The 24,805-nt window shown below is 37.4% G+C and overlaps 2 protein-coding genes across 2 annotated transcripts in view; both read left to right on the top strand.

The window, feature by feature from the left end:
• LOC145685971 (uncharacterized) overlaps nt 1-24,805 on the top strand; it is a 1,426,958-nt gene that overhangs the window by 156,904 nt on the left and 1,245,249 nt on the right.
• On the top strand, nt 17,469-20,717 carry LOC145684662 (uncharacterized). The gene is made up of 2 exons (XM_081757051.1): nt 17,469-20,554; nt 20,696-20,717. The coding sequence occupies exon 1, from the start codon at nt 17,577-17,579 to the stop codon at nt 20,394-20,396; it is 2,820 nt and encodes a 939-aa protein (XP_081613177.1). The 5' UTR covers nt 17,469-17,576; the 3' UTR covers nt 20,397-20,554; nt 20,696-20,717.

The raw sequence follows: 24,805 nt of genomic DNA, 5'->3' as shown, positions 1-24,805 counted from the left end.
GCTTCGGTTGACACATGCGGACGACCAGGAGATCGTAAATTACCAGTCTGACCTGTAGCACCATATTTCCGAATCCATTGCCTTCCTGTAGAGGCCGGGACACCTACTCGCCTGCTAGCTGCAGTTGCAGAATAACCTTCCAATTCCCATAAAGTAATTACTGCTGTACGTCTATCCATAGTTACCAATGTTCTGAGCTGTGAGAAGAAAGCAATAGGTAAAAGCTAGTACCTGACGTGTGATTGGTTACTTGCACGACACGCCTATTGTGGGGAACAGCGTTGCCAGATCTAGCATAATGATGCTAGATCTAGCATAATTTGCATGTCTCTAGCACCTAGCATCTTGCTTTTAGCATCCTGCCCAAATCTAGCACAATTTCAGCAAGTTATCAAAAAGCCGTAAAACCTGGAGAAGTTGGTCGTGGGAAGAAAAAGAACGGCAGAAATGTATCCTCTTCCATTGATTCATACACTCGGTAAACCATACAGGCAGTCTTATTTTCCTAAGTAAGTTCGGAACGGCTTTGGGCTTTTTTTTTTTTTTTTTTTGTGGCTCCACCCAGGGTTTTCTAATCCTTTAACTCCGAGGCATGGGCGGAGCTATGGGGGCCATTCTCCCCCCAACTTTTTGACAACTTCACCATCTTTACTTCTGACTTCATGATCATATTTATTCCTGAAATGACAGCTCCGAGACCGACCAAAAATCTTCCCCCTCCCCCAGCAGACGATTCCCAACTCCGCTTATGCTGCGAAGTAATTTTCTTTCAAAATATGTAAACAAAAACTTTGCATTCATTTATACGATATATACGCCATTGAGTTTGGCAACGACTGCAGTAATTTAGTTGAGTTAAAATTTTGGTGCGTGAAGTATTGAGTTCTATCCATGCATTCTTGCTCTCTGTGTATTTTAAGTTACGTTATTGTATCTCAACTTTGTTTTTTTTTAAACTCCTGAATTAGTAATTATGAGGATCTAGCATAATTTGACCGAATCTAGCATAAGTTCGATCAGGTTTTGGAATAATTCCGAGCTGTGAGTCTGGCAACGCTGGTGGCGAACGACTTGGTCAACGACTCGCGAAAGAAATCTGAAAATGGTGCGCCGTAATAGTAATAATAAAAACAGTTTTTATAAAGGAATATTAATACATACGAAAAGCTGTTTAAAGAATGAATTGTTATACTGACTTAACACGTATAAAAACATATACCATATACCAAACAGATTGAGCGATATGATTATAGCTGTTTTGAGACGAACACTTTCGAAGTCCAACTTCGGGTGTCTTCGGAAAACAGTAAACTAAAGCTGCTGGTTCGAACCTCCAAAGCCAACCTTAGTAATCGGGAAAAGATGTACAGATATGTTTTTCCTTCTGTTAAATATAATAAGACATGTTGAAATGGTATTAAGTGTAGAAAAAAGTAAGATTGATTGAAATACTTAATGATACAATATTTCGAGACCATGTATTCACACTCTCGTTTCGTCATTGTGATTTCCATACGGAAAAGAGCATTTACGTATGAGCTCAGTTATATTTCAGAAGCAGCTTCCGAAAAGCGGTCATGTTAGCTCAGTGGTACACCACCGAGCGTTTAAATCGTGAGTTCGATACCCGTTCAGGTGAGATTCCTTTATGATATTCTACTTTCCTCAATGCATGAAAATTATGTAAAATAGTTACATTACAATTCATCAGTTGTATACATATTTTCATATCATCAGTTGTATATATGAGTTGAATATATATATTCATATCATCAGTTGTATATATCAGGTGAATATACCGGTATATATTCATATCATTTCACGACATAAGTAATTCTTATCTTTAAAATATAACATCTGAGGTATTCACAGAACGTCGGTGTGTTATGTGTGAATATTGAATACAAATTTAAAAAATCGTGTAATAGCAATAAATAAGTTATGTAATATATTTATTTGCAGTTACTTTCATCGCAGATAACTTCTCAATATTCGCATTACAGCATTTAGATAGAGCATATCGAAAATCGGATCGTGGTTCAAGACAAAAAACTAGCTAGCCCCAAACTGTCACGTAAGAAATTCACGAATCGCAAAAGTAAACTGAAGAGATTGAGAGCGGTAATTCGGTAATTCCTTAATCGCTCTCTCTCAAATCTCTCTTATCTGCATTTATACATATAAAAGTGTATGTATGTATGTTCCATCATAACTCATGTATGCTAGAACAGGGTTTCTCAACCTGGGAGTCGCGGCCCCTAGGGGATCGCGAAGATAGGCGGAAGAGATAAATATAGTTAGAATCTAATACCAGAAATTATTTTTAAATATTATTTTTAATTTTGTTCTGATAGGCATACTTTTATTTTTTATACACACTGTAAAGAACAATAAAAAATAAGTCTACTGAACATTTTCAAAGGGTGTAGAATTCGTGTTACTATTCGGTTCAAAGTCTCTTGTCGTCGCGAATTCTGTCGAGAAATTTGAAGCTTAAAATATACAAAACGATAATCATGCCTGTTGTTCTGTATGGTTACGAAACATGGTCGCTTACTCTGAGGGAAGAACATAGACTGAAAGTATTTGAGAACAAGATCCTTAGACGAATATTCGGACCCAAGAGGAACGGGAATGGGGAATGGCGGAAACTTCATAACGAGGAACTACATAATTTATACGGTTACCCAACATTGTTAGGGTCGTCAAGTCTAGGAGGCTTAGGTGGGCAGGTCAGGTAGCTAGAATGGAAGAAAGTAGAAACGCTTTGAAAGTCTTGACTGGAAGACCAAACGGAAAACGACCATTAGGAAGACCTAGGGGCAGATGGGAAGACAATATTAAGATGGATCTCGCTGAGATAAGAATACAAAGTAGAAACTGGATCCAATTGGCTAAGGATAGAAGTCAGTGTAGAGCTTTTGTGAACGCGGATTGAACCTCCGGGTTCCATAGGCCATAGAGTTAGTTAGTTAGTAGAGTTGTTTAAAAATGAATTTAAATCAAAGAGGTATGATATAAAACTAATGAGAACTGTATATAGAAATACTAGAAAAATACACATGAAACAAAACCTGCACATTGAAATACAATTAAAATTAAAACCTAATGAGATACCTAAGCATGGTGTAATTTCACTAGTGCAGCAATGCCCGGTTTAATCTTCATGACGAATATTATCAAGCCATTTTCAACTGATAAGCGATTTCTTATCTTTGTTTTAATGTTTACCATAAAAAAAAAAAAAAAAAAAAAAAACACTTTCGCACAAGTACGATATAGCAAATGGAATTATTACTTTTAAAGCAGCAATCACCAGACCAGGATATTCTTCTCTCCTCATCAGGCAGAACTTGTCCAAGTCTTCGTTACAGAAAAACGTTGCAAAGACTTGTCGCATGATCATTCTATTATTTGGTCAAGAAGTTGTGGGCTTAGATCGGATACGTTAATGGCCTCTTCAATGAAGGAGTTTAACATCCACCTTGAACCAGCACCTTCGTCGTTGGGAATATAGATATTACAGTTACTGAATCCACTGTCAGTGCCGGGCGCCGAAAAGAGGGGCCACACATTTCGGAGGAAGTGTGTTACTCAAGTTAGGAAAGTGCATGTGCACATGTGTAAAATAGAAGGAAAAACGTAATAAAATGTGCTCAAAATTAAGGAAAGGTAGGGTTTATTTTGAAAATGTTATTGAGCTTCGTGCCAACCATGGTGGCGCTTCGTAGCTAGTCTGTCGACGTCACTCATATATACGGTGACATCGTACTATACTCTCGCCCCGAGCAATGATTTTCCATGGCACTGTTCACTATAAACAAAAAAATGGATTCTACTATTATAGAAATAGGTATGTTAAAAATCCAACACAAGCTTATTATAAAACAAATTATAAAAGGGTCGCTGGCAAGAGCGTGTGATAAAAGGGGATCGTGATAGGAATTAGATTGAGAACCACTGGCCTAGAGTAATTTTAACCACATTTCTTATAGTTTCAAAAAGAGTGCTGTCGGGTTACCTATGGTGAATGGGAGGGAGATACATATAAAAGATTGCTAGAAAATGATCGATATTAGATTCATAGTTTTCGGGGTCGCTTAGATAAATAGTGAGACTTTCAATTTCGCTTAACTCCGATTAAGCTCTCATTAGTAGGGATGGGCACGAACGACTTTTCTTTGAAACTCGACTCGACTCGAAACAGACATCTTTGAGGTCTACTCTTGGACTCGGCGCGAAAAATATCTTCCAACTCGACTCGGATTAGAGTCAAGTCGAACCAAAACGAGCCAAATCCTGTGTGTAGTCCTACCTAGACAATACATAGACAATAATTATTCTATTATCAATTATACTACTGTTACTACAAATAATAATAATAATAATAATAATAATAATAATAATAATAATAATAATAATAATAATAATAATAATTATTATTATTATTATTATTATTATTATTATCATTATTATTATTATTATTATTATTATTATTATTATTATTATTATTATTATTATTATTATTATTATTATTATTATTATTATTATTATTATTATTATTATGACAACACCGTGTACAAACATGAACGATAGATGGTTAGTAAAGGAATACTAAAAGCTAGTTGACTGCCGACGTCGGTAGTCATGAAGTCTACAAGGCAAGGACATCGTTCATTACCCTAAGCTGTAAGCGTCGGTGGACTACAGATGGTCAACTATTAACCTCTCGCCAGAAATTGGTGGCCCCGCAGCGACGATCCGTGATGGCCCAAGTTCCATTTTGAAAACTTTACTACCAGCGGCAGAGACGCGATGAAACGCCAACGAACCACAAAATTACTCTCCCAAAATATGTTAAAATGCCTATATGTGTGATTTGTTTATATTTAGGTGAAACAAAAAAACACAAAACAAATACCCCGGGGTGGACGCGAACTATCAATATTACGATTACTAGGCACGTGTTCTTCTGACTTCCCCACGGAAACGATCATAAAAAGCTTGGTTGTTGAAGGATAAATCATTGACGTCTTAATTTAGCCAATCAGACAAACCCCTACACCTCGAGTTCTAGGAGGTCATACCGTGAACCGTTTCAGATTTATTGCTTTCTGGTGGAGTACTATCCATGCGCAAAATTTGAGCATAATAGCCGACATGCATCTTCGGTGCCTCTTATCTTTAGTACAATTTTAACCAGAGATGGTGTGGGTCAATGAAAATTTGATCCACGACCCACTATGACCCACCACCCAAATGACCCATTGGCCCACTCTGATCCATCAACAATCGTGATCCACTCTGACCCACCACCAACTATGAACCACTCTGAACCATTGCGACCAACTCCGACCCACCAAAACCCATCGATATCAACTCTGACCGATGACCCACGTCCTCCTCTCCATTGACTAAAGAGATTACACTTGTAATAAAACAAGACTGTGAAATTATCACTTATCGGAGTTTGAATTTCTACCGTCATTGGCTCAAGCACCTCTTTGTTACAATACTGGTGGGTCTGACCTTTACGATATATAATGGCAAAGTGTTTCTCATCTTCCGAATTAAAATGAATTTAAATTTATCATATGTAATTATTTCTTTGTTGCCTTACAGACACATTTCAGTAGAAAATAGGGTGAAATTTAAAAGTTTCGAATCAAGGAAAAGTAGACCAACGTAAAAAAAAAAAAAAAAAAAAAAGAAAAAGAAAAAAAAAGAAGAAGAAGAAGAAGAAGAGATAAACTAATTTTCTATATAATTAAGTATGCCGTACTAATTGAAAATGCCCATGTAATTAAGTTTAGAATACAAATTTTATGGCCATTTTTCTCTAACTTTATGGCTTGATTGCCTTATGCTCGGAACGCTCCATATATTAAACACCAGCTTCAGCAATTATAAATAGAAAGCAGTGGGTATAAAATTCAAAAAGAACTTTAGTTTGCATTACTCAATTTTTTTCTCAACTAATATCAATCGTTTTCGATTATTTTTACAAATCAACCCACTGCCAATTTCCAATATATAGAAAATGCACCCCCGTCCCCCCGCTCATAAAAGACAATTTTAAAAAATGCCAGGGCATATTCTCTTTATTTTTAATAAAGAGTTATATGCTGAATTTCAGCTCTCAGTTGAACGGCTTGTGAGATACTAAATTTTTCGCAAAAATTCGGACTTCTACTCCCCCTAAGGATATGTATTATAATGAAAGTGACACGCGTATGATAACTTCCCAGTTGGGATTGGAGCCTGATTATATACCAAACGTCAATTCATTTGACTTTGCAATTTGACCGTGATGATTACGCAGACATAGTTACTTTCAATTTTTTATGATACATATCCTTATTTCATATGTTACAGATGATTCAAAAATATTTTTTCAAGCAGTTAGCTCCTCTAGAATCTCACAGGCTGCATCCCAAAATCCAACTCCTACTATCCTATGACAATCCAAAAGTGACTGAACTTTTTTTATTAGGAACAAATGACAAAAGAAAAATGGAGATCTTGAAAGTAAAATGTAGAAAAGCTGGGTGCCCCCAATAACTCCATATTTCTCCGCCCCTTCATTCCGAACTTAAAAATAAAACTTAATTCGAATATGGTTAATTAGTGAATTTATTACAGTTAAATTTCACTCACTACATGCTACAGCTACAACTATGTAAGAAAAAATAACTGTGAAACATGTTCTGAATTACTATTACATTTCTTACGCTATTATTAAACATATTAGAATAGTAAAAGAGGATTGTTCGTGAAATAGTATATTTGCTCATGATTTTTAACTTTTTCATACGGAAAAAATTAAAATATTATTCAAGTTTTAAAATTTGCACTCTGCAAATATGTTGCCCTCTAGGCAATGGGACTAATGTGGACTAATGGGAAATGCTGCACTGTTAGCGGCGCTGAAAACTTACGATTCGATTCTAATATCGGTTCATTTCGATATCTTTATGTCGCTACGTAACCACCCTGGGTGCTAATGGGAGCTTAATTGGACTTCAATTGAAAGTAGAGCTATTCACCTAAGCGACCACGAAACTATGGATTCAATAATAATATCGACCCGTTTCTAGCATTTTTGATATGTATCCCGACAGTACTCTTTTTCCAGACTGTAAGAAATATAGTTAAAATTGCTCTAGATATATCAGAATTATGTTGAAACACACACATAAATCCACTTTTATATTCTGTATAAATAGAGAGAGAGTGAGCGAGCGAGCGAGCGAGAGAGGGCGACTCAAGGCATCACCACTTCCACATTGCAAAAGCATATATCAGGAATTGAATTGAAAATCCATGTAAAGACTTTCTGCTGTGGCATGCTTCATAAGGACAATTCCAGTCTGCTCACGTGACCTTTGGGGTTCATGAATTTTTTTGCGAGCGTTCCGACTTTGGATTCTCTGTTTATACCCTCTGTTTATGCATCGAATAACTTTTCAAGAACATAAATGACATTCTATATTATGAATGTTGAGAATATCTCTATATATGACAAATAGCTGCAAATAAATACACTACATGATTTATTTATTGCTATTGAACGAGTTTCTTAATTTGTATTTACATCCTCATATATAATACCGACCTACTGTGAAAATTATCTCAGATGTTATATTTTAAACATAATAATTACTATGTTCTGCAATTATTATGTTATATATAAAAAACTTATGTATTTTAATGTAATTATTTTATATAATTTTTCATGCATTGCGGAAAATATAATTTTAATAAAACTATTGACCCAGATGGGATTCGAACTTAAAACCTTATGATTTGAAATCCGATAGCTTACCAATGAGCTAACACAAGGACTTCTAGAACTAAGCTTCTAGCGATGTATAACGGATCTCAAGATAATTAGACATTCATATCCATTACAAACACTGTTTCTGTTCTACTTTGACTTTTCTTTTAGTACTCAGGCGATAATTATGTTCTATTTCTTAACTTTGAGCATTCTTTTACATATGGAAAGATTCTTTAACGTATTTAAATGTTCCATTACGTATAGAAAGCTAAATGACAAACAAGCATGTGCTCACATTTGTGCAAAGGTTTCGAAATATTGTATCATTAAGTATTTCAATCAATGTTGCTTTTTTAAACACTTGGTAACAAGTCTTATTATATTTAAAAGAAGAAAAACACATCTGCAAACTTTTTCTCGATTGCAAAGGCTGGCTTGGAGGTTCGAACCTGGCTTACTTTTTCCCGAAGATACCCGAAGCTGGACTTAGAAAATTTTTGCCTCAAAACACCAATAAAGAATGCGCTCAACCTTTTTGAGACAAGGTGTACCTATTGTTGTTTGTCTTCTGACATGGTCTAGTGATTAGAGCGTTGAACTATTCCTGGCCAGTGCTTCCCAGTTTTTACTGTCCACCCACCGTCGTGAGGCAAACTGGAGAGTTACTTGAATAAAAGACTTCACGGCCAGTGAGGTTTTTATAGAAAGCTTCTGATACGCTTCCTGTTCGTGACAGGGCAACGCAGCGCGCTCACCCTGTGTTCGTCGCTAGAGTGGACGTAGTTCATCCAGTCGCTAACAGATGACGCTGTAGCGGTTCAGACCAATAAGGGCTGTTATGCCAGGGATTAGTTGTTTGTCTTCTAACGGTAACAATTGTTCCAGCAGAATAAATGCTGTCATCTACTTTTGGCAACGAACAATATGCTCTTCAGCGTTATAAAATTCGATTTTCACGATTTTTTTTTTCTCGAAAACTACGCCCAAGGATTTACACTTACCTACCAGTAGGGACGTATCCTGGACGGACTTCTGGGGGAGGAGTTGTAATACTGCTACTTAGAGCTACTTTTAAGAGCTCCAAACTCTGGAACGGGTTTTATTTATATTAGGGATGACCAGAACGGTTCCTATTAGGGATGACCAGAACCGGGTTTTGGCTCTGAACGGATCCGGTTCTAGAAGATCCAGTTCCGGAACCGGTTTTTCGGATCCAGGCCTGGAACCGGTTCCCAAGTTCCGGTTCCGGAACCGGGTTTTCGGATCCAGGTCTGAACCCGGTTCCGGAACTGGTTCCGAAAACCGAATCTCCAAGAACCGGTTCCTCGTGGAACAGGTTCCGCCGGAAACTGAACTTTGTGGCCATCCCTAATTTATATATAAAATAAGAAAGTTTCCTATTCTGGGGAGGCGATTGTCCCGAAAGCCACCGCTTGGATCCGCCTCTGCCTACCAGTACTCATTTTGCTCAGCTCAGTGAGATCTATCGATTGGTATATAGGGTGACCCAACCAGTAATGGGCACTTTTTTGAAACTTGCAAAGTTATTTAGCTCTCTAGACTTAAATATTGAATGTATTTCAACAAAAGTTTTCTTGCGCATATATTGGTGATCCCTCTTCATGATCAGCTATTTAAGATTTGTTTCTTGAAAGTAATTTGGACACAGTAGAAACTAAAGCCAAAGAACTACTAAAAGTCCAGTAATGGGCACTGCAAATACCAGTAGTGGACACGTTCAATGCCAGTAATGAGCACCTTTCAATTTAATGTAGATTTAGATATTTGTGTAAAGGTTCCTAAATTGTTTTACTAGAACTTACAAAATATTACTCATTTAAGTATAGGGTGGGTAGAAAAAAACAGGTTCTGCTTGAATATTTCTCAGTTTCTCCACGAAAGTTTTTCTCTTATCAAAAAGCTAAAGGAAAGAACACTACAATTCCATAAAATAGAAGTAACTAATTATTGGAAATATTGTATGAAAAAGAGCACCATCAATGATGCTTTATTTATGATTGTTAATCCCATGGAATCCCGTTCCAAATTGGTGATTGAAAGTAAATTCAATATCACAATCTTTCACTTCTATTGTTTCTTCAGGATCAGGAAATTTGAACATATTACCAGCCTCATAGCGCAGAAGTTTTACTTGAAATTGCAATGATGTGTTTCCTGTGTTGTTATCTTGAACGGTTGCAATGCTCGTGAATTTACCTACACTATGAAACACTTGCTTGCTTGGAGTGACCACTACCAACATTAACCAGTACAAAGTCATTAATATTAGGCAAGTTGCCGGTATCTTCATCTGGTCCAATATCTTCAACAAGGTCAACTTCGAGATCTGTGTCTCCGACTTGGTAAATGTTCACACGAGGAATCACTTTCTGACAGCGACTTCTCTGATTTCTTTTGAGGAAGGGCTCGAACTTTTACACTTTCACTCAACACTTTATTTGCGGAATTGCAAATGACAGTGGGATGACTCTTAGTTTGAGGTTTCTTACTTTTAGCTTTTTTATTCTATTCTTTTTCTTTGTAATATTGCTGCCATTTCTCAGAACTCGCTGGAACTCTCCTACGCGCCTTTGTTTTCTGGGAAGTTTCTTTCTTCAAGTCCTTCCAGAAAAGATGGACTGCAAAGGCACCACTCGTTTGGTGTTCCGATAATTTCTTCTTGCTCTCTGAGAATGTGAACTTTCCGTTGTTGCTTTGAGACATCCTATTATCAATATTAACACGCATATAATCTGTATTCGGGGGACTTTCGGATTGTTCTTTAGGAATTACTTCTTCAACACTAGCATTGATGAAGAACTTGGAACATCAGTATCAGGACCAGGTATCGACCGTTCATTCTTCTCTTCCTGGCTCTTCACGTTATTGTAGAATGATTTCCACACAACAAACAAGTCCTTAGAAGCTAAATCACCTTTCCATTCAGTACCGGTACTTTCCTATTGCGCATAGAACTGTTCCAATAATTCCATATCAATTTTACTCTCCAATTCATGTAGAAATGAGTGCCTTATGTCCTTGGGCATAAACTGTGTTTCCTGTTCTGGATTTTCCTGAAGATTTTGTCTTACATCCATGCCCTTGGTATAATCTACGGCATTTGCATCAAATTGAAATATATCTGCAGCCTCACAACTAGGTCTGTTGTTATTGAAAGGATTTTCTCTTCCATCGTCATCTAAGACTTTTAACAATGTCAAGAAATTCTTCTTTTCTGATTCGGAACACAAATATTACCATCTTTAAAATCCAGTTTTGTAAAGCTGCCTTTTCAGAATTTGTAAGGATAGTAGAAGGACCCATCTTTCTAACTGATTTTCGGTGGGCTCTTAATTTCCTCTGTAATGTTGCACTAGGAACATTGAATTCTGTGCTGTTTTTTAAAGTTCATTCCTGAATCGATAGCTGACAACGCTGATTGTAATTGTTCAATGGTGTAATTTAAGGATTTACGTTTTTTAGTGCCTTCCATTGTCAAAGTTGGAGATCCAAAATAATCCTGGAACAAAATTAAGAAAAGAATTTAGGATTTATTTACATAATTTAATAAAAGCTATTCTTATTTCAATTACATGGGCACTTCATGACAACTAGTTAAAGATATGATTAATTAAAAACAAATTAATCTTTTAGTTTTCTGTGCACATTAGCCATAGTAATGAATATGCTCTACAAAATAACGAGTAAAAAAAAAAAAGAACTTTATACAGAAAAAATTATGACTATGACTTGGGTTCAGCAGCGCTATGCGAAAAGCTATACCCACAATTAGTAATGATAATATAAGGAAAACAAAACATTTAGCCTATATTATTCTAGGCCTAAAGTTTCGAAATAGAAAACTCCTGAGTCTTCAATATAAGTGAAAACCAGTAATGGGCACCTCCCGACCAGAAATGAGCACCCCCATGCCCAATACTGAAAGGAGTTGAGTTATTTCCTTGATTTTTCGTAGGCAAATAAGGATCACATTATGATATATTTTCAAACAATTCTGTGTCTTATTAGCATGCCAAGCATTTGAACCAGAAGTGAGCATGGGGGGCTCATTACTTGTCAGGAGATAAAATAGCCATCCAGTAATGAGCACCCCAGGTCAGACGGTACAAGAATGGTTCTACACTTGAAATTCTACAATTAATCACATATTAAGACTTTATAAATAAAGTAATACAATGTATTTCACTTACCTTTAACAATAGTAACTTTAATATTCTTCTGAAATAATCTTCTTCGAACTTCAAAACTTTCCGAAAACAAGCAAAACACGCAAATTGTTCCAGGTCACCTCCTTCTGTCTCACACCAACACACAATCGAATGACAGACGTGCTAAATACAAAGGCGGGGCAGAACTGACTAATCAGTGTTCAATTTCCGAGGATTGCTTTCCGTGTATTTGCTGAAGTAGAAAACTTCTCATCGAAAAACCATAGCTAGGACTCATTACTGGACCTGTGCCCATTACTGGCTGAACCACAGTAGTAATGGGGTTACTTTGCCTAACTTTTTGGCCCCTGGGTCCCTGCCTCAGGACCCATGGTCCCTGGCCGGGGTCAATGACCTAGGGGTACATAGGACCACCCCCTCTAAATTTTGGCAGGGGTACCATGGCCCACCCCCTAAATTTTGGCAGGGGTACATAGGACCACCCCCCTTAAATTTTGGAAATTGCCAAATCTAAAAATTTGGTATGGTAGGATAGGACCATAGTATGTACCTCTATCAGTATTGGGGGGTCTATGTCGTTCCCTTTCATGGGTAAAAAATTGCCAAAAAGTCAAATTTCGGGGGTTTTTGACCTAATTTATCCCCTTGGATGAGGTGTTATTACCCTATATGGTTATATGGACGTATATAGAGGTCCATTCCCTTTCATAAGACATGGGTATATTAATGCACCCCTTGAAAAATTTGGGAGGGGTACCTTGGCCCACCCCTTAAATTTTGGAAATTGCCAAATCTAAAAATTTGGTATGGTAGCCTAGGACCACAGTATGTACCTCTATCAGTATTGGGGGTCAATGTCGTTCCCTTTCATGTGTAAAAAATTGCCAAAAATTCACATTTCGGAGGTTTTTGACCTAATTTATCCCCTTGAATGAGGTGTTATTACCCTACATAGTTATATGGGCGTATACAGGGGTCCATTACCTTTCATAAGACATGGGTATATTAATGCACCCATTGAAAAATTTGGGAGGGGTACCTTGGCCCACCCCTTAAATTTTGGAAATTGCCCAATTTAAACATTTGGTATTATAGTATAGGACCCTAATATGTATTATGATAAATTTGGATGGTCCACCTCGTTCCCTTTTAGGGGTACCAAATTGCCAAAATATAAACGTAAGCAATACGTAGTACCACGTGTTTGGTTTTGACCTAATTTATCCCCTTGGATGAGGTGTTATTACCCTATATGGTTATATGGGCGTATACAGGGGTCCATTACCTTTCATAAGACATGGGTATATTAATGCACCCCTTTAAAATTTTGGGAGGGGTACCTTGGCCCACCCCTTCATTTTTAGAAATTGCCCAATTTAAACATTTGGTATTATAGTATAGGACGCTAATATGGATCACTATAAATTTGGGTGGTCCACCTCGTTCCCTTTTAGGGGTACAAAATTGCCAAATTTTAGTACAACCACGTGTTTGGTTTTTAACCTAATTTATCTCCTTGGATGAGGTCCTATTACCTTATATGGTTATATGGTCATGTATAGGTGTTCATTCCCTATCATAAGACATAGGTACATTGGTGCACTCCTTTAAATTTTTAGGAGGGGGTACCCTGGCCCACCCCTTCAATTTCAGAAATTCTCCAATTTAAGCATTTGGTATTATAGTACAGGACCTCATTATGTATCATGATAAATTTGGATGGTCCATCTCGTTCCCTTTCATGGGTACGAAATTGCCAAATTTCGGTACAACCACGTGTTTGGTTTTTGATTTAATTTATTCCCTTGGATGAGGTCCTATTACCTTATATGGTTATATGGTCATGTATAGGGGTCCATTTCCTATCATATGTACCTCTATCAGTATTGGGTGTCTATGTCGTTCCCTTTTATGAGTAAAAAATTGCCAAAAATTCAAATTTTGGGGTTTTTTGACCTAATTTATCCCCTTTGATGAGGTATTATTACCCTATATTGTTATATGTGCATATACAGGGGTTCATTACCTTTCATAAGACATGGGTATATTGCTGCACCCCTTGAAAATTTTGGGAGGTGTACCTTGGCCCACCCCTTCAATTTTGGAAATTGCCCTATTTAAACATTTTGGTACAATAGTATGTATTACTATAAATTTGGGTGGTCCACTTCGTTCCCTTTTAGGGGTACAAAATTGCCAAATTTTTAGTACAACCACATGTTTGGTTTTATGGCTCATTTTATTCCCTTGGATGAGGTCCTATTACCTTATATAGTTATATGGGTGTATACAGGTGTTTATTTTCTATTGTAAGACATAGGTACATTTGTGCACCCCTTTAAAAATTTGGCAGGAGTGCCTTGGCCCACCCCTTAAATTTTGGAAATTGCCCAATTTAAACATTTGGTATAATAGTATAGAACCCTAATATAGATCACTATAAATTTCGGTGGTCTATCTCGTTCCCTTTTAGGGGTACAAAATTGCCAAAATATAAACGTAAGCATTACGTTGTACCACGTGTTTGGTTTTGACCTTATTCATTTCCTTGGATGAGATCCTATTACCTTATATGGTTATATGGCCATGTATAGGAGTCCATTCCCTATTATGAAACATAAGTACATATGTGCACCCCGGGAATGGTACCTTGGCCCGCCCCTTAAGTTTTAGAAATTGCCAAATTTAAACATTTGGTATCATAGTACTGGACCCTAATATATATTACTACAAAATTTGGGTGGTCCACCTCGTTCCCTTTTAGGGGCATTTTGTTCCGCTTTAGGAGTGAACATGGATACCTTGGAATCGTCCCGAGTTTGATTCTTGGAAATGTTGAGTTTAACGTCCCCGCGAAAACGGTGAGAAATGATAGGACGAAACAGGAACTTACTTGACTGAGGATTGAAGCAGGGCCCTCATACACTAGAGACAAGCGCTAAGCGACCGTACACGTGTGTTGATTACTATGCAATGGTCCCGAGTTTGATTCTAGGTGTTAGTTTCAGGAAATGTTAACGTTCCCTTGAAACGATGATGAGAAATGAGAAAACATCATAAACTTACTTGCTTGCGGATTGAAGCAGAGACCTCACACATCAGAAAAAAAAACGCTGAGGCACCATGCCAACTTCAGTGCAAGCAGTTTTTGCGTATGAAAAAAGAACATGAACAGATTATGTTACATTACTACACATTTCTGCTCGTTGTTACGCATAGAAGCTTGTTATTGTGAAATTGTAGAATCTGCTTATACTACATCAGCATTTTTTTCTCAGCTGACGGACTTTTAAAGCTCAACTTTACATTTATGTCAAAGACAGTTTCGTAACATATCGATGAGTGTTACATTTTTTCAATCAAGTTTAAGAAAAATGAATCACATTTTAGATGTGGTAATTTGAATGTCGTAAGAAACTAACGAGTCAACGGTATGATGTCATTATCAAAATTGCGATACTAGATGTCGTAACGATTGATGTGTAAGGAGAAAAAACGTGAATAATGTCACAACCAATCAGATTGCTTCTTACATCACGTTTCGGCTCATGATACATGATGAAAGCTGTGTTTTCATTGGTTCTCCGTGATGTCATTGATTCATTTTCCTCGTTTCTGATTGGCTGATAGTGTTGTCACTTTATAGTTGAACCGTTTCAGACCTAAATAAAATTCTTAATTTCATTTTTGAAGTTCTACTTCCACGAAGATCTTGAATGAACGTAGGTGTACCTCTTGTGTCAGCGTGACTTTACTCCGTTCCTTGAATTTGAGGTAAGTATCAACCGCGTTTTCTTAATATCAATGGAGTGCTTTTGCATAAGGATAACATTGTTATCACTGTTTTTATTTTAACATGAAATATTTAGCAAATGGAAGAATAACTTGACCGGGGATCGAATTAGGAATCCCGCACATTAGAAGTAGGCGCGAGAAAATTGTTGATTTTGGTTTAGCGTCCCTTCAGTAGTGGGGTGCTAGGAATACAGCTTAATGTTGAATTTGAGCGCATACTGGGTCTTGAACCCGGGCCAGAGTTGCGTAACGCTAACCACTTAGCTCAGTTTCTGAAAGTAAACAAAGAAACTACGCACGAATTTTTTCCCTACAACGTGAGACGTGGACTTGCAGTTTAATGTGGGATCTGATCTCCCGCCGAGAAACGAATTCGAGTCTTTCTTGCCTTAGCTCGAGAAAAGCAAGCGCATGAGATTTTGTTTTCGTTTCATGTTCGTCATATGTTTTAAAGTTCAGTGTCAGAGGAAAAAATGCTTACTACAATGATTCTTTCAGCACAGTTAGAAAAACAATTTCATTCATTCTTTTTTATCACTACAGAAACTTAGGTCATTTACATGTTGATGTTGGTCCGGGTTTGATTTCCAGTATGACGACAATAAAAATTTTAACAGTAAAACTATTTGAGATATGATAATTCTTTTAGGATTAATCGTGTAGTCATTTTGATAATGTAGTGATCTCTGAATTCAATTTTAATTCGTGCTTTTTTTCTCTCTCGTTTTAGATATTTCTTTTCTTTGCCTATTCCTTTTTTGCTTACCTTACCTTTTTTCCCTATTTGAATATGGCTACTTCTGGCTTTACTGTCTTGCGAGAAATCAATAGACATTATCGGCGTTTTAATCTTGAAGGACGAATGCTGGAAATTCAAATTAATGCTCCGACCAGTGGCACCGATATTGTGGAGTGGGTTCAGGCCTCCTTTCAACAGATGTTGGATTACTTATTGGAAAACGTCGACGAATCATCGATGGTTGGATTATCGATTTTATCCCACGATGAGAAGAACAAGCCATTTTATTTATCTTTCCGGCATGCAAGTAATTTGACACTGGAGACTTTATGGGCTTCCTTTGATCGCATCCTTCAAAGTAACGATAGTTTTCTCATGAACGAACCGTTCATTGTCCATTTTCATCATGTGGATGTGCCCCGTGGATTTGGAAGAATGCGTCGAGGTCTTTTATCAAACGACGAATTATTAAAGTGCAAGAAAGGCATTCTACGAGTAAAAAACACCGACAAGAAATGTTTAGCGTATGCAATTGTGATTGCTATTGGCCTAAAGAAATATAAGGATACGAACAAGAAACTGTACAGACAATATCACAACCAGAGCAAGTGTGTTGTTATTCCAGCCGTACATGAACTTTTATCCAGATCATCAGTGAATTTAGATCATGGAGGATCCGTGGAAGAATTACGACAATTGCAACGCTACTTGACAAATTATAAACTTACCGTATACACCAGCTTTTCCGGAGAAGATATTCTGTATGAAGGGCCGGGTGGCGAAGACAAAATTCCAATTAATGTGCATCAATTCACATTATGACATCATCACGTCATTAACGGCCGTTTTTTCTACTGTGTATTATTGTGCTGCATGCCACAAAAAATATGATCATCGTATTGCACACGTCAAGAACTGTTCGGTCATGTGTGAAAAATGTTTGCAGAAACCGCCATGTAGTAAGACCAATACGGAGAAGCAGTGCCCAGAGTGCAATCGTGAATTTTATGGTGAAACATGCTATACAAATCATCTAACTGTACCATACCATAAGGGCCAGCCAATATGCAAGATGGTGAAACAGTGTGCCAAATGTCTACGCATTTATTTGTTTGTCCATACAGGGGAAAGAAAACATGATTGTACAGATTATTTTTGTAATGTGTGCCATAAACACGTTACGTCTACCCACCAATGCTACATGAAGCCTGATACGACTCAATTAAAACCTGGAGTTCCATCAGTGTTACATGCCAAGAAAGCTATGATTGTCTTCTATGATATCGAAGCCACACAGGATACTTTCTTCGATGAAGACACGTTCATTCATAAGCCCAATTTACTGGTGGCCCAACAAGTATGTTACAACTGTGTTCAAGATGAGGATATACATCATCCGTGTGAAGTTTGTGGACAGCGGGAACATATTTTTCAAGATGATCCGATCAATGCCTTTCTTGCGTATTTACGTCAACCACGACCCAACATCAAACTTATTGTATCTTTGGCACATAACTGTAAGGGCTATGATGGTCATTTTATTCTTAAATCTTTAGTGGAAGAACATGAATTGAAACCTACTTTGATCTTGAACGGAGCAAAAATTTTAAGCATGAAAGTGAATCACTTATCGTTTATTGACTCCTTAAATTTCATGCCAATGGCTTTAAGTAAATTATCCAAGGCATTTCATTTACCAGCGACCAAAGGATATTTTCCACACTTTTTTAATACTGCTGCAAATCAAACGTATGTGGGAAAATTACCGGACATCCATTATTATGGTGCAGATGAAATGAAAGTGGATGAACGAGAGAAATTCATGACATGGTACAACGAACACCAGAACGATACGTTTATTTTCCAAGAAGAATTGGTAAACTATTGTGTCCAGGACGTCAACGTACTTCGAATGGCTTGTATATCTTTCATGACCACTTTTGAACAAGAAACTCACGTCAATCCTTTCCTGGAGGCTATCACTTTGGCGAGTGCGTGCAATTTAGTATTTCGACGAAATTTCTTAAAACCTAATACTATTAGCATTCTTCCTGCACGAGGATACCGTCACAGAAACAATCAGTCACGGATTGCTTTGCAGTGGCTTGCCTACATGGAAGAAAAAGAGGGTCATTCAATTCAACATGCTGCGAGAGGAAAAGAAGTTTATGTTGCTGGTTTTCATCTGGACGGCTACTACAAAGATCCCGACACTAAAGAGGAACACGTGTATGAATTTGAAGGGTGCAGATTCCATGGATGTCCTCTATGTGTCCCTACAGGCCGTGATCAGCCCATTTATGAGAACTCCGAAGAAACAATGAACTATCGCTACGAGAGAACACAGCGTAAAATGAAATTATTACGATCCATGGGATATAAAATACATGAAATGTGGGAATGTGAATTTCGTCAAGTGTTAAAATCCAATCCAGCATTGGCCTCTTCTTTAAGCACACATCCTTATACTAATAAGACACCATTAAATCCAAGAGACAGCTTCTATGGTGGCCGTGTTAATGCCATTAAATTGTACCACGTCGCAAATGAAAATGAAGGCGAAGAAATAAAATTTTTGGATATCGTTTCCCTGTATCCTTATGTGAATAAATGTGGACGGTATCCAATAGGGCATCCACGAATATATCTACAGGGAGATCCAGAAATGCCCGACATTCAAGATGTCAACGGATTGGTCAAGTTGAAGATTTTGCCTAGCAGAAATGTGTTTCATCCAGTGCTGCCATTTCGCTCAAATAAGAAGTTGTTGTTTCCACTTTGTGCTGCCTGTGCCACAGCATTAAATCAAGATTCTGAATGTACACATTCGGACAGTGAACGAAGTCTAACGGGAACATGGGTGTCCTATGAAATTCAAAAAGCCATTGAACTTGGGTATCAAGTCATTGAAATTTACGAAATTTGGGATTACGACATCACCGTATATGATCCAGAAACCAAGACTGGCGGATTATTCAGCGAATACAATAACACATTTTTGAAATCGAAGCTGGAAGCTTCTGGTTGGCCTGCCAATTGCGTCACCGAAGAAGAAAAGCAGCAGTATATTCAAGTGGTACAACAACGGGAAGGCATAACTTTGGATGCAGCAAATATAATGACAAATTCAGCACGTCGTAGTCTTGCAAAGCTCTGTTTGAATGCCTTCTGGGGACGACTCGCTATAAGAGACAATTTCAGCCAAACGACCATCATTAACGACCCCAAAGAACTGTATCAAAAATTAACTGCTCCAGACATAAAAGTCAACCAAATTTTACCTGTTAACGATTCGATGTTATACCTTTATTGGCAGTATGAAGATGATGTTCCAGTACAAAATCACAATGCTAATGTTGTCCTTGGAGCATTTACAACGTGTCAAGCTCGTCTGGAACTCTACAAATATTTAGAACTGCTGCAAGAAAGAGTATTATATTTCGATACAGATTCCGTGATATTCACGCAGCGACCATCAGAGACCACAATAGAACCAGAAGTATTTCTTGGTTCAATGTCAAATGAACTTGAATCAATTGGACCAAAAGCATACATTAAAAAATTCGTGTCTGGTGGCCCAAAACAGTACGCCTTGGAAATCTACAACCCCGACACGAAATCAACCAGTTATGTATGCAAAATTCGTGGATTCACACTCAATTATACTGCAAGTCAAAAGTTAAATTTTAATAGTCTGGAGCAAATGATCATAAATCAATCGAGTGAAAAAATCTCCATTAGCACGCCGCACAAAATTTACAGAACCCACGATCATCATCTTGTCACAAAACCTGAAGAAAAGAAGTACAGTTTCAACTATAAAAAACGCCGATTAATACCAGACACATACGAGACATTGCCCTATGGGTATAAAAAAGCCAGAACAGAATAACAGCCATATTTTTCCCTAATCCCACCAACATCACCTCCCAAAGACGGGGCAAAGAATCAACGCAACACGGGACATGCTTCAACGATGCACGAGCGAAGACAAAAACTCAGATGACATCACCTTGCAGAAACCCGTGGAGAAAAAAAAAAGGAATTCAGGTACGTCACATTTGCGTTTCTTTTCTCACCTCACTCTCTCTTGATCAGTTAGTTCGATGTTAATAATCTGTTTTTCTTCTTTCACATGAAACAAAATAAATATTACCATGTATATTCATATGTTTTATTTTCTCTTTACAGAATTTGTACCCGTCACGGACACGTCTTCCTTTGAAGAAAAAAGAAATTCTGTATTCATTTTCACATGCTAAAAATAAATGTACAAAAACATGATTCTGTGTTTTTATTTCACATCCTAAAATCAAATTCTTTTTCCTGTACTGCGATTTCAATTTCTTTTTTCTGAATCAGTTTACCGGTAAAATAAATCAATGTTTTACGAAAAAAAAATCAAACTAAATTTTTGTTTCAGAAAATTTTTTGTGTACGAAAAAAAAACTGATTCAGAAAATTTTTGTGTACGAAAAAAAAATGTTTTCAGAAAAAATTTTTGTGTACGAAAACAAAATTCTGTTTCAGAATTTTTTTGTGTGTGTACAAAACAAAAACTGTTTCAGAAAAATTTTTATGTACAAACAAAATTCTGTTTCAGAAAAAATTTTATGTACAAACAAAATTCTGTTTCAGAAAAAATTTTTGTGTGCAAAACAAAAATCAGTTTTCGTCACGAAACTGCTCCGACTAAATGAATCGATTCATTCTGATAGTGTTGGCAACACTGGAAAAATTTCGGTAAGTATCGCTCAGACCCAGAGTTACAGCGAACACAACTAGATTCGAACCAGCAACCTTACATGTCTGATTCATCTCTAAATACAGCCAACTAAACAATAAGATTATGTGTATACGTCAATGCTTTGCACTGAGTCAACAAGGTTTTCTTCAAGGTCAAAGTTGCACACGAAGTAAAAAAGATGACAACGCAGATCTTCTATCTTTCTATATGAAACATAAACCTAGTATAAACTGCTCGCACTGAAATGTGTAATGTAACATAATCTGCTCGTCTTCTTTTCATACGCGAAACTGTTCGCACTGAATGGAGTACGGCGGCTCAGCGCTTCAATCCACAACGAAGTAAGTTCATGTTTCCTCCTATCATTTTTTCATCATCGTTTCAAGGGGACGTTAAACTCAACATTTCTTAAACTAACACAAAAAAAAAAAACCGAACTCGGGACCATGACATAGTAATCAACAAACTGAACTTCTCAATGGCCATGGTGACTCAGCTCTTATTTCTGATGTGTGAGATCTCTGCTTCAATCCGCAAGCAAGTAAGTTTATGATGTTTTCTCATTTCTCATCATCGTTTCAAGGGAACGTTAACATTTTCTGAAACTAACACCTAGAATCAAACTCGGGACCATTGCATAGTAATCAACACACGTGTACGGTCGCTTAGCGCTTGTCTCTAGTGTATGAGGTCCCTGCTTCAATCCTCAGTCAAGTAAGTTCCTGTTTCGTCCTATCATTTCTCACCGTTTTCGCGGGGACGTTAAACTCAACATTTCCAAGAATCAAACTCGGGACGATTCCAAGGTATCCATGTTCACTCCTAAAGCGGAACAAAATGCCCCTAAAAGGGAACGAGGTGGACCACCCAAATTTTGTAGTAATATATATTAGGGTCCAGTACTATGATACCAAATGTTTAAATTTGGCAATTTCTAAAACTTAAGAGGCAGGCCAAGGTACCATTCCCGGGGGTGCACATATGTACTTATGTTTCATAATAGGGAATGGACTCCTATACATGGCCATATAAACATATAAGGTAATAGGATCTCATCCAAGGAAATGAATTAGGTCAAAACCAAACACGTGGTACAACGTAATGCTTACGTTTATTTTTTGGCAATTTTGTACCCCTAAAAGGGAACGAAATGCCCCCTAAAAGGGAACGAGGTGGACCACCCAAATTTTGTAGTAATATATATTAGGGTCCAGTACTATGATACCAAATGTTTAAATTTGGCAATTTCTAAAACTTAAGGGGCGGGCCAAGGTACCATTCCCAAAAATTTCAAGGGTGTGCACATATGTACTCATGATTCATAATAGGGAATGGACTTCTATACATGGCCATATAACCATATAAGGTAATAGGATCTCATCCAAGGAAATGAATTAAGTCAAAACCCAAACACGTGATACAACGTATTGCTTACGTTTATATTTTGGCAATTTTGTACCCCTGGAAGGAAACGAGATAGACCACCGAAATTTATAGTGATCTATATTAGGGTTTTATACTATTATACCAAATGTTTAAATTGGGCAATTTCCAAAATTTAAGGGGTGGGCCAAGGCACTCCTGCCAAATTTTTAAAGGGGTGCACAAATGTACCTATGTCTTACAATAGAAAATAAACACCTGTATACACCCATATAACTATATAAGGTAATAGGACCTCATCCAAGGGAATAAAATGAGCCAAAAACCCAAACATGTGGTTGTACTAAAATTTTGGCAATTTTGTACCCCTAAAAAGGGAACGAAGTGGACCACCCAAATTTACAGTAATACATACTAGGGTTCTATACTATTGTACCAAAATGTTTAAATTGGGCAATTTCCAAAAAATTGATGGGTGGGCCAAGATACACCTCCCAAAAATTTAAAGGGGTGCACCAATATACCCATGTCTTATGATAGGTAATGGACCCCTGTATATGCACATATAACCATATAGGGTAATAACACCTCATCAAAGGGGATAAATTAGGTCAAAAAACACCCCGAAATTTGAATTTTTGGCAATTTTTTACTCATGAAAGGGAACGACATAGACCCCCAATACTGATAGAGGTACATACTATAGTCCTAGGCTACCATACCAAATTTTTAGATTTGGCAATTTCCAAAATTTAAGGGGTGGTCCTATGTACCCCTGCCAAAATCTAGAGGGGTGGTCCTAAGTACCCCTAGGTCATTGACACGGACAAGGGACCATGGGTCCTGGGGGGTGGTCCTATGTACCCCTGCCAAATTTTAGGGGGTGGTCCTAGGTACCCCTAGGTCATTGACCCCGGCCAGGGACCATGGGTCCTGAGGCAGGGACCCAGGGGCCAAAAAGTTAGGCAAAGTGACGCGATTACTACTACCACCCTATGCCTCATCTATGGACTTTTTGTTTTCATTAAATGCTAATGATACTGTAGACTTTTTTAATTTGTTGCCGAACAGAAGCTTTCGAAATAAATTAGGCTCAGTGTTGACATAATTATCAAAGGTAGCGTCTATTGCAATACTTGCAAGAGCAACACGACACAAGAAAACTTTCAAAATGTTTAAAATTGAAACACTTTGAAATAATAGAATTGAATATTCACATAACATCGTGGGAAAAAACAGAAAGAGTTGATTTCCGCCGTTAAAACTATCCCACCATCCAGACAAAAGTCCTTGTGGTTACTTTTCGAAAGAGACAACAGCTGCAGGTTTTTAGATAATAACCGTTCATCGCCAATGAATATACATCAAGTGCTGAAGCATTCTTGTTATATACCAGCGAACCTGAAAAACTCTTCCCAAGAGATAAATCACTTTGAGTTTTCGTTGTTGTAACGAAAAATAAAGACATCACACGTCATTTGGTTTCACGGCTTTTTGATTTTTCATTCAAACGTCTGGACAACAATAGCTACGGGGTTGTATGGCGTATTAACACGTTGAAAGCAGACAGACACTATCGACACCCATAAACGGAGATGTATGGGAGGAGTAGCTGTAGGCTGCAACAGATGTTGAGTCAGTTCCTATAATATTGTATGACATAACAATAAATTTAGGATTCTCTCATTATAGGCGCTCATATATAGGGGTATAGTGTATGAAATATATCTACTGCATTATGTAAGTAAAAAGCCAGAATTATTAGCAAGTTCCTTATTGCGGAAAAACATCCTTCATTGCAAGAGCGCACCCACACGGAGGTCCACCTGGTCCGGACCCCTCCGGCCAAGGGCGCCGATACTGGGGGGCCGGTCCCCCCCAAAGTTCATGTGGACCCCCTATTATATTTATGAATATACAATATTTGTCTTAATTTGAACGTAATTTGTCTTTAAATCCTCATATATATACATTTTGCATCTGAATGGGCCCCCCAAAACTTACAAAGAAATCGGCGCCCTTTCCCCTCCCCAAACCTCAACAGTCGTAACTTGATATACATTTTTACAATTTCTTAATAAAACTCTACTTGCTTAGCAGAGAAATGACTGATATGGCCTAAAGATTTGACTTTACACTTCATCTATATTCTTTCTTTTCTTATATAACAA

Source organism: Thermobia domestica, chromosome 5 (assembly GCF_964235325.1).
Source record: "Thermobia domestica chromosome 5, izTheDome1.hap1.1, whole genome shotgun sequence".
Taxonomy (NCBI): Eukaryota; Metazoa; Arthropoda; class Insecta; order Zygentoma; family Lepismatidae; genus Thermobia; species Thermobia domestica.
The sequence above is the reverse complement of the archived record's forward strand: the minus strand, read 5'-3'. Positions and strand labels throughout refer to the sequence as shown.

Excerpts from the sequence above, each read along its gene's own strand:
- LOC145684662 (XM_081757051.1), top strand. The coding sequence starts at position 17,577 with ATGGTGAAACAGTGTGCCAAATGTCTACGCATTTATTTGTTTGTCCAT.